The sequence below is a fragment of the Barbus barbus genome (genome assembly GCF_936440315.1).
Source record: "Barbus barbus genome assembly, chromosome: 26".
Classification (NCBI taxonomy): domain Eukaryota; kingdom Metazoa; phylum Chordata; class Actinopteri; order Cypriniformes; family Cyprinidae; genus Barbus; species Barbus barbus.
In genome coordinates, this window is record NC_136754.1 from 21,652,700 (window position 1) to 21,665,096 (window position 12,397).

A 12,397-nucleotide genomic window follows, 5' to 3' on the forward strand; every position below is an offset into this window, starting at 1 on the left:
CAAGTCGCTAGGCTTGTTAGTATGTACCCATTATGGAAAAAAGCCGACTAAAGCCAAGTTCACACTACAGGACTTTACACGTCGGCAGATCGCTGTGCCGTTCAGACTACATGACTTGATTGTCTGTCTTTTAGTCATTGTGGTGTTCTATGTAAATTATCTGCAACCAGGGGTTACACACTACATGAGCTGACAACAACTCTGTCACCCAACAACTCGATTCGGTCCCTAAACCACGTTTTGTCATGAAAACATGCGAGAATTGACCGTTCGCAAAGATCGAGCTTGATTGAGAGGTGATCTGACCAATCAGAACCGCTGCTATCCGTCATCTTGCCCGACAGCTGGCCAGTCTTCATATAAATACATGTTAAAACGGGGTGAAAAAGATTGACTGAATTGAAACTTTTTCAATATAACTAAATATAAATATGTGCTGAGGGTTAAGCTGTGCTGTTGTTGGCTGCCATGGTAAAGACAATAAGCTGAGGTATTTAAAAGTGCTTGTTTTGCTTACCAGAAAATCTGGTCATGCACTGTATGCATGCAGGGCTAAAGTTAAATGCTGAGTGTTAAATAATAAAATATGTTAAAAAAGTGTGCTCTTATCATTCTGTGGACAAAATGAACTTCGCCCCGATCGGGAGCTGTATATGCGCATGCACGCTCATCTGTTTACAATGCAGGTTAACCGCGAGCTCATCTTCCACTCATTAAACTATGACAGGTCCTTTACTGCAAAAAGACGGTCACTGCGACACTGGCAAAGTGATGAAACTATGGCGCTATGTGCTTTTTAAAACCATTTTCATAGGTTTCACGTTATATTGTGGGCTCGGAAAATATGTAAATGCGCATGCCCAGTAGCCGCAGCTGTTTCTCTTCTTAAAATGGTGTGTTCCGCGGTTGAAATTAAACACTTTCTGATGTTTATTCATGTTCATTTCGTGCATTAAGTAAATATGAAAAGAGGATCGGTTCACGTGTTTGAACTGAGGCAATACAGTGATCTGTCACGACATATTGAAGAGCCACAAAAAGGTATTTATTGTTTGAATTTCTTTAAAAATGACTCGATTTAAAAGCTGAGGCTCCTGAGAACTTGTTTCATATGAGCAGTAACCTGCTCTGTCTTCTCTGTCGGTGTGTGGTCAGTTTCCTCTCTGCTCTGAGATGTGTTTTTCACTGCGTGAGAACACAAGTGCAGTGTGAGTGTTTGCCAATCATGGCAACAGTAACTATTGGTGGTTAATAAAAAATATAGCAGCCAAAAGCCTGTGAAAGAGAGTGAAAGATGCTTATGTGCAAAAATATAAGTTGCTGCCGTTTTTCTTCCTGCTGTAGCCGCTGAGTTGCAACTTCTTCATCTGGTGCTTCTCCATCCGGATCAGATTCTGGGTCAAACTGAAAAGCTTGAACAACTGCGTGTCTACGAGCCATTGCGATACATCCACTGTCAACATTAGCGCATGGTACCATATCTGCAAGCTGCAGGACACACACCCACCCTCCACCTTGCCCCGCCTTTCTCCTCATCATTAGCATTTAAAGCTACAGACACAGAAATGGCTCGTCCTAAGGAAAGCTCATTTTGGGACTGGCTCGTAGTGGCTGAAATTCTGCACCAAGGCTGAATTTCGGGAACGAGACTTCAGATACAGTACCACTTAGGCCTATATAAAAGCATCCAAAAACAGCATGTCATGGGACCTTTAAAGGGCACAACACAAAATAATGTGATGCTTGCAAAAATATAGTTTTGGCCCTTACAATATCCTCTTGTTTTTAGCAAGAGAAATAAACTCAGACAGGTTTGGAACAACTTTCAGGGTGAGCAAATGATTGGTGAAAAATCTTAATTTCTGTTTGCCTAATATTTACTATTTGTGTTATTTATAGAAAATTGGATAAGTAATTTCCTACTACTAAATGCAGCACCTAGAGTTCTCAATAACCCTGTTCTGTAAACACTACATTGGCTCCCTATTGTACATCGCATTTGAAAATTTTAAAACGTCTTAAAATATTTCTGATTACTTAAAAAGCTCTAAATCGTTTAGCTCCCCAGTACTTGAGCGAGCTCTTACCGGTTATAGTCCCTCACGTATATTATGGTCTCAGATTCTAGTCAGTTGATAATACCCAAAGTCCCTTTTAAGGGTATTCTATAGTCTTTGTAATTCATAGAATATGTTCTGGAGGCTGACAGAGTGTGTCTGCACACACAACACATGTGTCTAGCATACACAACACATGATCACAATTAGCTTGCATAAATTGTCAACCGCAAGCGGGAACACTTCTCATAAGACCCAGTGTATGCTTATTAGACTCTGATTCGTCTTTATTGGGTAACCTTATCCAGTCTGCATTCAGATCAGATGGTAGACCTGCACCTTATGACGACAGCTCACAACAGCCCTGAATATCAGTGGAGACCATGACACCTAGACGAGCCCATAGAGACAAATCCCCTGTAAAATACCTCACTGCCACAATAGCTATCGGCACAGATCCTCAGTGAAGACTACGGAAACCTGACAAGTTGTCTACACAGTCCCTGTGGCCAGCTTCAACTCCTTCCCCATGTGAAGTATCCCAATATTCAAGCAGTAGGAATTCGATGAATATTCTGAATGAAATCAATCCACAATTTGACTTGTGATTCAGCCTGTAATTAAACCACACCAGGTTGGTCCGCCTGGCCAGAAGAGAACTGGCCTGCCAACTAAGCCTGAGGTTTGCTTTTTTAAAATCCATTTCTGTTACTGATGGAGTTTGGGTTTTTTGCCATTGTTGCCTCTGGCTTGCTTAGTTGGGGACACATAATTATTATTTATTCAACTGTACAGACATTATTGGATGAGAACTGAACTGAGATGGATGACAACATCATTGTTTTCTCCAGAGCAGCTTTACATCTGAATTGAACTTTCATAATTATCTTTACACAGTAATTTAATGGAACTGAATCACAACTGAACTGACTTGTTTATTCAGGACTGCTTTACAGCACAATTGATCTCTGAACCATCATTTAACCATTATTTTCCTGTTTATCCCTTTAAAGCTGTATCGATATTGCATATAGTGCTATTTAAATAAAGGTGACTTGACTTGAAGATTTAATTTGTTTAATTTCATTTCCACAAAACAGGTCTCTATGATCTGTTTCAGAGATACATACATGAAAATATCATGTAGCTGAATGTAGCAACAAACAGTTGACGATAGCCATTGACTTCCACAATATATATATTGTTTTCATTCTTGGCTACCATCAAATGTTTGGTTACCCACATTCTTCAAACTATACTCTTTTGTGTTCAGCAAAGAGAGAAATTCATACTGGGTTGGAACAATATGAGGCTGACTAAATGATGGCAGAATTTTCATTTTTATTTCAAACCTGTAAGAGCTTCTTTCTTCCGTGAACACAAAGTAAGACACTCTCTTTAATGCAATGACAGTTTAGTTATGTTGCATTGGATTGGATTTTTTACTTCCTGCATAATTTCAGATGATCAAAATCATCTTTCCACTGGCTCCAGTGCTGTTGATGATGTCTTCATGAGCCTGGGATGCCTTATCAAGTGTATATTCAGGACCAATGGCAGGTTTCAACCAGCCTGTCTCCATTCCTGCAAAAAGAGCTGCAGCACATTCGGATATTTCCTTCTGTCAAAGACACAGATAAAGAAAACCTGTCTGTATCTTACCATGAATCCTTTGCAAAATAAGATTTGTCATAGGTGATGATTAATAAATGCATTTTATTCCAAGCATAATTTCTAGAAAGCAAGAAAATGTTAAATATGTAATGTCAGGAAGCCCACGTACATTAGTTGCATTGTATAAAGCCACACCAATGATGCTGGTCTCTTTCATCATGGTGTCTCTGGGGTTGATTTCAATAGGGCCTCTTGAGCCAACAATCTGAAAAGGAAGAACAATATAATGAAGCAAAAACAAAAATGTTCAAAACACTTGCTAAACAAGCACAGGGTACTTACAATAACTCTGCCACCAAAGTCAAGCAACTGAAGATCATTACTGAGGTTAACGTTGGACAACATCTCAATGATCACATTCACGCCTTGTCCACTGATGGCATTCTAAACACAAGAGACCAGCTGAAAAAATGCCAATTTTTTTTCTTTTTTGTAATCACAAACTATTGGTATACAAAGTATATCCATGATAAAGTCAGGTTAGACTGTGCAATGTGTGACTTACACTACCATTCAAAAGTTTTTCAGAATTTTTTTTTTTTAAATATACTCAGCAAGGATGCATTAAATAGATCAAAAGTGACAGTAAAAACATTTCTAATGTTTAACAGATTTCTATTTTAAATAAATGCCCTTTTAAACATCCTATTCATCAAAGAATCATGAAAAAGTATCACAATTTCCACAAAATTATTAAGCAACTGTTTTCAGCATTGATAAGGAAGTTTTTTTTTCCCATCAAATTTCTTAACGTGTAATATTTGTATGGATATAAAAAGATTCAACAACTGAAACATAAACAACAATTTTCACAGACATTTGTTTAACAGAAATGGATGTGGTGTGTCCACCAGCTGCTTTAAGTACTACATTGAATGTCATCTTAATGGACTAAAGCCCTATTCACATGGTAATTGTTTCGCATGGGGACGCAAGTTATTTTCAACATTTATAGGGGGTCATAAGTAATTTTATTGCCATCCGAATTTAGAATGTCAGTGTTTATCTCTCACCACCCGTTTAAATTTATTAATCAAATAATAAATAGGATTATACAGATAGGTCCATATATATTTGGACACCATATATATTTCTGCACATTTTGTGTTACTTTAACTGCTGACCAGAAAATATTCAAGTTACAGTTATTTAATGAATGCGGCCTTAAAGTGCAAACTCTGAGCTTTAATCTCATCAAAATTGGAGGAAAGGTTAAGGAATTACAGCTCTGTACTACACCCCTTTTTCAAGGGACCATAATTAATTAGATAATTGACTCAACAGCTGTTTCATGGAGAGGCATGGGCTATTCTTTCATTATTTCTACATCAGTTAAACAGGTAAAAGGTCTGGAGTTGATTCTAAGTGTGCCATTTGCATTTGGAAGCTGTTGCTGTGAACTCCAAATCCATCAGAGAGATAGCAGGAACATTAGGAGTGACCAAATCAACAGTTTGGTACATTCTGAGAAAAAAAAAGCACACACTAGTGAGCTCAGCAACATAAAAAGGCCTGGAAGTCCACAGATCACATCAGTTGTGGATGATCTGGGAATCCTCTCCATGGTAAAGAAAAACACTTTCACAACATCCAGCCAAGTGAAGAAAAGCATTCTTTGGACGGCCGAAATTAAGATCAACCTGTACCAGAATGATGGGAAGAACAAAAGTATGGAGAAGGCTTGGAACAGCTCATGATCCAAAGCATACAACATCATCTGTGAAACGTGGTGGAGCAGTGTGATGGCATGAGCATGCATGGCTTCCATTGGCATTGCTTTACTGGTATTTATTGATGACACGACAGAGGACAGAAGCAGCCGGACAAATTCTGAAGTGATTCAGTCAAATGGCGCAAAGTTGACTGGGCAGAGCTTGCAAAAGCAACCCAGGAGTTTTTGAAGATAAAAAGTGGAATATTCTGCAATGGCCAAGTCAATTTCCTGATGTCAACCCAACTGAGCATGCATTTCACTTGCTGAAAATAAAAAACTAAAGGCAGAAAGACCCACAAAGCAGACAATAACTGAAGTCAGCTGCAGTAAAGGCTTGGCAAAGCATCACAAAGGAGGAAACCCAGTCTCTGGTGATGTCTATAGCCCTATTCGGACGTTAATTGTTTCTCAGGGGGACGCAAGTGATTTTCACCATTTACAGGGGGCAGTTGGTGATTTTAATGCCTTCCGAATCCAGGATGTTGGTGTTTTTCTCTCACCACCCCCATAAAAATCCCCGGCCGAATTACCTACTGTTTTTTGACAAACACCAAGGTTGTGTGGTAATTTAATTGCCATCCGGATCCACATATCTGAGTTTACGAGAAAAAAAAAATCGATAAAAAATTCAGTTTAAACCCTTTTTGAGCACTCGCCAACACTGTAAAGTTATACTTCAGTGTAATTTGCATACATATTTATTTCTGAAATTATGGAAATTATATAAAACAACAATACTTCATAACTGCTCCACCACAGCGACTGGGAGCAGAAAGAGAAGAAAAGCGCGTAAACATTCGAAATGGGTCTTTATTATGGCACAAGCAGGTATGCAATACAATTTTAAAATGCGTATTATAAACAGATATATATTGTGTATAATTATATAAAACTATAGAGCGTCTATTTTCCTTTTTTTAAACGAGATTTGAATAATAAAATAATAAATAGGATTATTATAAAATATGCTTGGAATAATAAGAATACATTTTACATAAGTATTTTTAAATACGTTTTACACAATAATAAGTATAAATTTGTAAATAAAATTAATTTTATTTACAGCAGACAATCATGTGAGCAGCACGTTCCTGGGTTCGTAGGATCACAGAACTAGCTCCTCCACTGTGAATAAATCGCCATCCGAATGCATGAGTTTTATCACTGAGGTGATATGTAAATACATTTTTTACAGACGTCCATATGAGAAATAATTACTGTCCGAATCAGGCTATTGCCTGCAAAGGATTCTCACCAAAATATTAAAAATGAATATTTTATTTATGATTATATTTATTTGTCCAACTACATTTGAGCCGCTGAAAATGGGGGACAGTGTATAAAAATGGTTGTAATTCCTAAGCATTTTATTTTTTAATTTTGTTCAACCCCTTGAATTAAAGCTTAAAGTCTGCACTTCAATTTCATTTTGATTGTTTTATTTTTAATTCTGTTCTGGTGGCAAACAGCCGAAATTATGACAATTGTGTCAGTGTCCAAATATATACGGACCTAACTGTATATTATAAAATATGCTTGAAATATTAATATTTTTAATACATTTGACACAATAATAAGTATAAATTTGTAAATAAAATTCATTTTAGAATTCAGCAGATAATCATGTTACTGGCCATGTGTGCAGTGCGTTCCTTGGTTTGTAGGATCACAGAACTCGCTTCTCCACTGTGAATAAAGTGCCATCCGAATCCATGAGTTCCCTTTCAGTCGGTCACTCTGAGTCACGTCGGTGATCTACTTCAAGTGTAAACTAAATGAGCCAATGCACATTGGCATGCGATAATTGCATCCAGCTGCTGCTCGTCATAGCATGAGCATAAGTAGGCAGCAGGTGCAAGGCATATTCAGCTTTTCGCTTCGGAGCAGAGCGATTCTTCTGAAAGAGGTAATTTCCCTAAAAGAGCAAGACATGGGTGTGACGTTGTGTCTTTTTAAAGATGTGATTCCACCCGTGTGTTTCTGGATGTGGTCGTTACCTGGCGCCGGATGACAGTCACGATTGTTGCATCACATGTTTGGGCGTTGAGCACGCTGAGGCAGCCTTCGTGGATGAGTCATGCCGTCACTGTAGTGGCATGGCCATCGCAGCATTGCGGCTGAGACATCAAAAAAGGTGGAGGCCCCTTACCTATACCCTGATCTAGTTTCTCTTCTATTCTGCAGAAGAGGGCTACTTACATGAATAGACAGGGTAGCCTGAGGGTTACAGTGGGGGCAAACCAGCCAAGTGAATCTCTGTGGGCCCCCCATTCCTCTAGCACACCGCAAGCTGTGGAGCTGGGGGTCCGCCCATTCCGTTCAGAGCTCCTCCGGACGATCAGATGTCGATCACGGCACTGGAGGTTGAGCTGGACTCTGGGGATGAGGACTTGGCTGCGTTGCCCCCTTCAGGGAGAGTAGCGTTGTCTGAGCCTGACCCAGAATTAATGGCTATGCTTTCCCAGGCTGTCAGGACAGTCAGGCTCGAGTGGAGAGAGCCACTGTGTCCCGAACTGTCGAGTTCTGACCAATGGCTGATGCAGGAGCTGTGCACAGCGAACGGACCTCGCTCTGAGAGTGATGAAAGTCACTGCGCACTCCCTGGGTCAGATGATGGCCACGTTGGTGGTCCAGGAACGCTATCTCTGGCTGAACCTGGCAGATATGCGGGAGACCGACAAATATAGTTTTCTCGACTCCCCTATCTCCCAGGCCGGCCTATTCGGCGGTGCAGTCGAGAGCTTTGCCCAACGGTTCTCGGCTGCCCAGAAGCAGACGGAGGCTATTAAGCACATCCTGCCTCGGCAGCCTACTGCTGCTTTCACCTCGCCGCCGGCTGCAGCTGCTCTGCCTGCTCGTCGCCAAGGATGCCCCCCCGCAGCTTCCTCCGCCCCTGCTCAGCCTCAGCAGCAGCGCCCACCGAGGTCACAGCAGGGAGTTGGCCACAGGGATGTGGCGCTGCCCATGCAAGCAGCTCTGAGAAGGGCAACCCAGAGATGGAGGGGACAGATCCTCGGGAGATGGTGAACGCACCAATCCCTACCCCGGAGGAGGGCCAGGTGGAATCTTTTGTTTTCTTTTTGTTTCACCCAAACCATCAAAAAAGAGCAGATTCCACCATCTCTGGGTTCCAAGAGGGCGTGGATGGTGCTGTGTCACGCTATGCCTGGCCAGCCTCATCCCCCTCTTCTATCGTCAGCGGGTAGCAGGGCCCGGTTTGAGGATGCCATGCCTTCTCCCGTGCCCTCTGCCCAACCGTGGAGCCAGGTAGGTGTCGCACCGCACACCCAGACCCCGCTTCGGGACGCGATGCCTTCCGAGTTCGGTCCCTGTCCTCCATCACGCTGCCCCACCATGAGTATGTCTATGGTTCCTTTGGTCGTGCTTGTACAGTTTCTGGGAGCCTGTCTAGCGCTTTCCAGCCCATCTCGCTGGCTCATTCGGACCGTCAGACTCGGCTATGTGATTCAGTTCGCTCGGCGTCCCACCAAGTTCAGGGGCATCCAGTTCACCTATGTGCTGTCCAGCGATGCTCCTGTCTTATGGGCAGAAATCGCATTGTACCCAAGAAAGGCAGTGAGTTACGACCAATCTTGGACCTGCGTGTTTTGAATCGGGCCCTTCACAAGCTACCGTTCCAAATGTACAAAATTTTCGAATGCATCCGTCCCCGAGATTGGTTTGCAGCAATCGACCTGGGAGACACGTACTTTCATGTCTCGATTCTCCCTCGGCACAGGCCGTTTCTCCGCTTTGTGTTCGAGGGACGGGCATATCAGTACAAAGTCCTTCCCTTCGGGCTGTCCCTGTCGCCCCACATCTTTACGAAAGATGCGTGCCCAGCTCACTCCAAAGTCCCCACTCCAAGGGGATAGGGATGATCACTTCCATTTGGAATTTGCCCGTGAACCGTTTGGTACACGATACGCGTACTGTTACACCCCTAGTCCATATGTGTAATCTCCACATGATACCTCCCTGCAGGCAGGATGTGGATTCCGCAGCGTCCCCGGGAAGGACACGCTTTCCCAGTGTTATCCAATAGTCTTACTGTGTGGCTGCTGAGAGGTTTGCGATTGTAGCTCTGTGTAGCTTTGCTTTTTTTGTTGAATCTCTATCTTACTTTCACTCTCTGTTGTTTAAAGTGATCAAATATAACTTAATTCCCACCATATTCCTGGTATTATCTATCAAACTAATCTAATTTGATCTTCGCTTTTTAAAACCATGAGTGCACCACGCATGCAGCACGTTAGCATTCGTTAGCCGGTTAGCTTGTCAATCGCGTTTCTATTCGTGCCTATTATTGTTTTTTTTTTCTCGCTCCGTTCCAATGCACAGAATCCCTAGTTTTGAGCTCCTAAGAACAGTAATGCTGTGTCTAGTGCAACTAAGCAAAATAACAGAAAGCAAGGCCACAGATGCTGAAACGCTTCTTTCTCAGTGAGAGAAAGTTGATTTATGCAATTTTAAGAGTAAAGCTTACGTACATGAAAATTGTTTCTTTCTCAAGAAATGTAATGTTATTTGCAATGCAGAAGAGAGATTTTCATGTTTTAGAGCTTTTTTGTAGAGAAAGTCAAGTTACAGCTTCAATGCACAAAATCACTAATTTGCAGCTTCTAATAACACTAATGCTGTGCTAAGTGCAACTAAGCAAATGAAGAGAAGGCAAGGCCACAGATGCTGAAAAGCTTTTTTCTCAGTGAGAGAAAGTTGGTTTATGCAATTTTAAGTGTGAAGCTTACGTACATGAAAGATGTTTCTTTCTCATGAAATGTAATGCTATTTGCAATGCAGAAGAGAGATTTATATGTTGAAGATATGATAAAAAGATGTTTCTTTCTCATGAAATGTAATGTTATTTGCAACGTAGAAGACATATTTTCATGTTTTAGAGCCTTTTTTGCTGATCAAGACATGTTAGAGTTTCAATGCACAGAATCCCTAGTTTTGAGCTCCTAAGAACAGTAATGCTGTGTTTAGTGCAACTAAGCAAAATAACAGAAAGCAAGGCCACAGATGCTGAAAAGCTTCTTTCTCAGTGAGAGAAAGTTGATTTATGTAATTTTAAGAGTAAAGCTTACGTACATGAAAATTGTTTATTTCTCATGAAATGTAATGTTATTTGCAATGCAGAAGAGAGATTTTCATGTTTTAGAGCTTTTTTGTAGAGAAAGTGAAGTTACAGCTTCAATAAACAAAATCACTAATTTGCAGCTTCTAATAACACTAATGCTGTGCTAAGTGCAACTAAGCAAATGAAGAGAAAGCAAGGCCACAGATGCTGAAAAGCTTCTTTCTCAGTGAGAGAAAGTTGGTTTATGCAATTTTAAGTTTAAAGGCTAAGTATATGAAAGATTTTTCTTTCTCATGAAATGTAATGATATTTGCAACGTAGAAGTCAGATTTTCATGTTTTAGAGCCTTTTTTGCTTATCAAGACATGTTAGAGTTTCAATGCACAGAATCCCTAGTTTAGAGCTCCTAAGAACACTAAATGCTGTGTTTAGTATAATAGCCAAGATATACTGTGCCAGCACGGGAGACTGTCATGCGTGCGCTACGTTCGCGGTTTGATGGACTTAAAGTAAATGTAAACCAGTTACTCCAATCCTCCGAGGCTGTAGGCCTCACAACTGATTTGTGGTCTTCGCATAGAATGGAGGCATACATGACAGTTACGGCCCATTTTATCGATGCGGACTGGAAAATGAATAGCGTTGTGTTAGAAACAAAGCAGATGGATGAAGCGCACATGGGAGAAAATGTCGCTGCGCGACTCACTCAAGTCGCGGAAGCTTACCACATTCCACCAGAGAAGCGGGTGTCAGTGGTAACGGACAACGCTGCCAACATGGTCCTCTCTCGGTGGAATTACTGAAGGGATCCGGTCAGTGGCCAGACGTGGAGTTGGTTAGGTGTGCAGGCCACACCCTGCAGCTGTGCGTAAATGCTGCCTTAAAATAAGACCCGGTGTCGCGCACGGTGGCTGCGGCGCGCCGTCTTGTTGGGCACTTCAAAAAGGGACACAAAGCAAAAACGGGTCTCAAAGAGAAACAGGTGCAGCAAAAAGCTCCTGAGCACGTACTCATTCAGGATGTGGCCACCCGGTGGAACTCCACCTGCTTTATGTTGGAGCGACTGTTGGAGCAGCGCTGGCCCATCACCGCTGTTTTATCGGACCCCAATTACACTAAGAGGAGTGACAGCAGCACTTTGGACATGACAACAGAGCAGTGGAATATGGCTAAAGACATCACAAGCCCATTATTACACTGACCGAGCTGTTGTCGGAGGAGACTAACACATCCCTGTCTGCGGCCATCCCAATGCTTGAGAATCTAAAAAAATGTCATCTTGCCGTCACAGATAACGATAGTCCAACAAAGAAGAAGTTGAAACTTAAGCTTGTGCAGGAAATAGATAGTTGATGGAAACTCAAAGACCGAGTTGTGATGACAAGCAGCCTGTACATGTTAACTGCAGTACTGGACCCGCGCTTCAAACAGCTACCTTTTCTTAATGATGAGAAACGGGATGAGGCCTATTCTGAAGTCGTAAAACTTGCAAAAAGGCTAAGCCTCTCAGGAGACTGCGCAGAGCAGACAGGGGATGATGAGGACCCGTTGGCAAAAAAACAGAAAACGGCAAAAGAGAAGGAGATAGCAATGCTTCTTTGTGGACATGGTGCAGAGGATGACCCTGATGAGACAAGCGCACAAAGATCCTCTTGCAACGAAATGAAAGATTATCTTCAGGACAGAAGTAAAGTGGACACTGCTGGGCCACTTGCGTGGTGGAAAAATAATGAGGAGAGATATCCACGACTTGCTCAGGCAGCCAAACGCCTGCTCTGCATCCCTGCAACCTCCACTCCTGCAGAGCGCATATTTTCGAAAGCAGGATTTATTGTTAACAAGTCGAGGAGCTGTCTTTTACCCAAGAATGTG

At 41.9% G+C, this 12,397-nt stretch overlaps 1 protein-coding gene across 5 annotated transcripts in view; it reads right to left on the minus strand.

Annotated features, from left to right (window-relative positions):
* The window catches only part of cryz (crystallin, zeta (quinone reductase)), a 26,675-nt gene continuing 14,278 nt past the window's right edge, over nucleotides 1-12,397 (minus strand). For 3 of the 5 annotated variants that reach the window (XM_079380134.1, XM_079380137.1, XM_079380136.1), the window contains 3 exons: nucleotides 4,014-4,115; nucleotides 3,841-3,936; nucleotides 2,330-3,678 (listed from right to left, as the gene is read on the minus strand). In XM_079380134.1, the coding sequence (XP_079236260.1) occupies nucleotides 3,517-3,678; nucleotides 3,841-3,936; nucleotides 4,014-4,115 (360 nt within the window). In that variant the 3' untranslated portion in view covers nucleotides 2,330-3,516. Of the gene's footprint in view, nucleotides 3,679-3,840; nucleotides 3,937-4,013; nucleotides 4,116-12,397 lie in introns of all 5 variants that reach the window. The other 2 variants (XM_079380133.1, XM_079380135.1) reach the window with 2 other exon arrangements.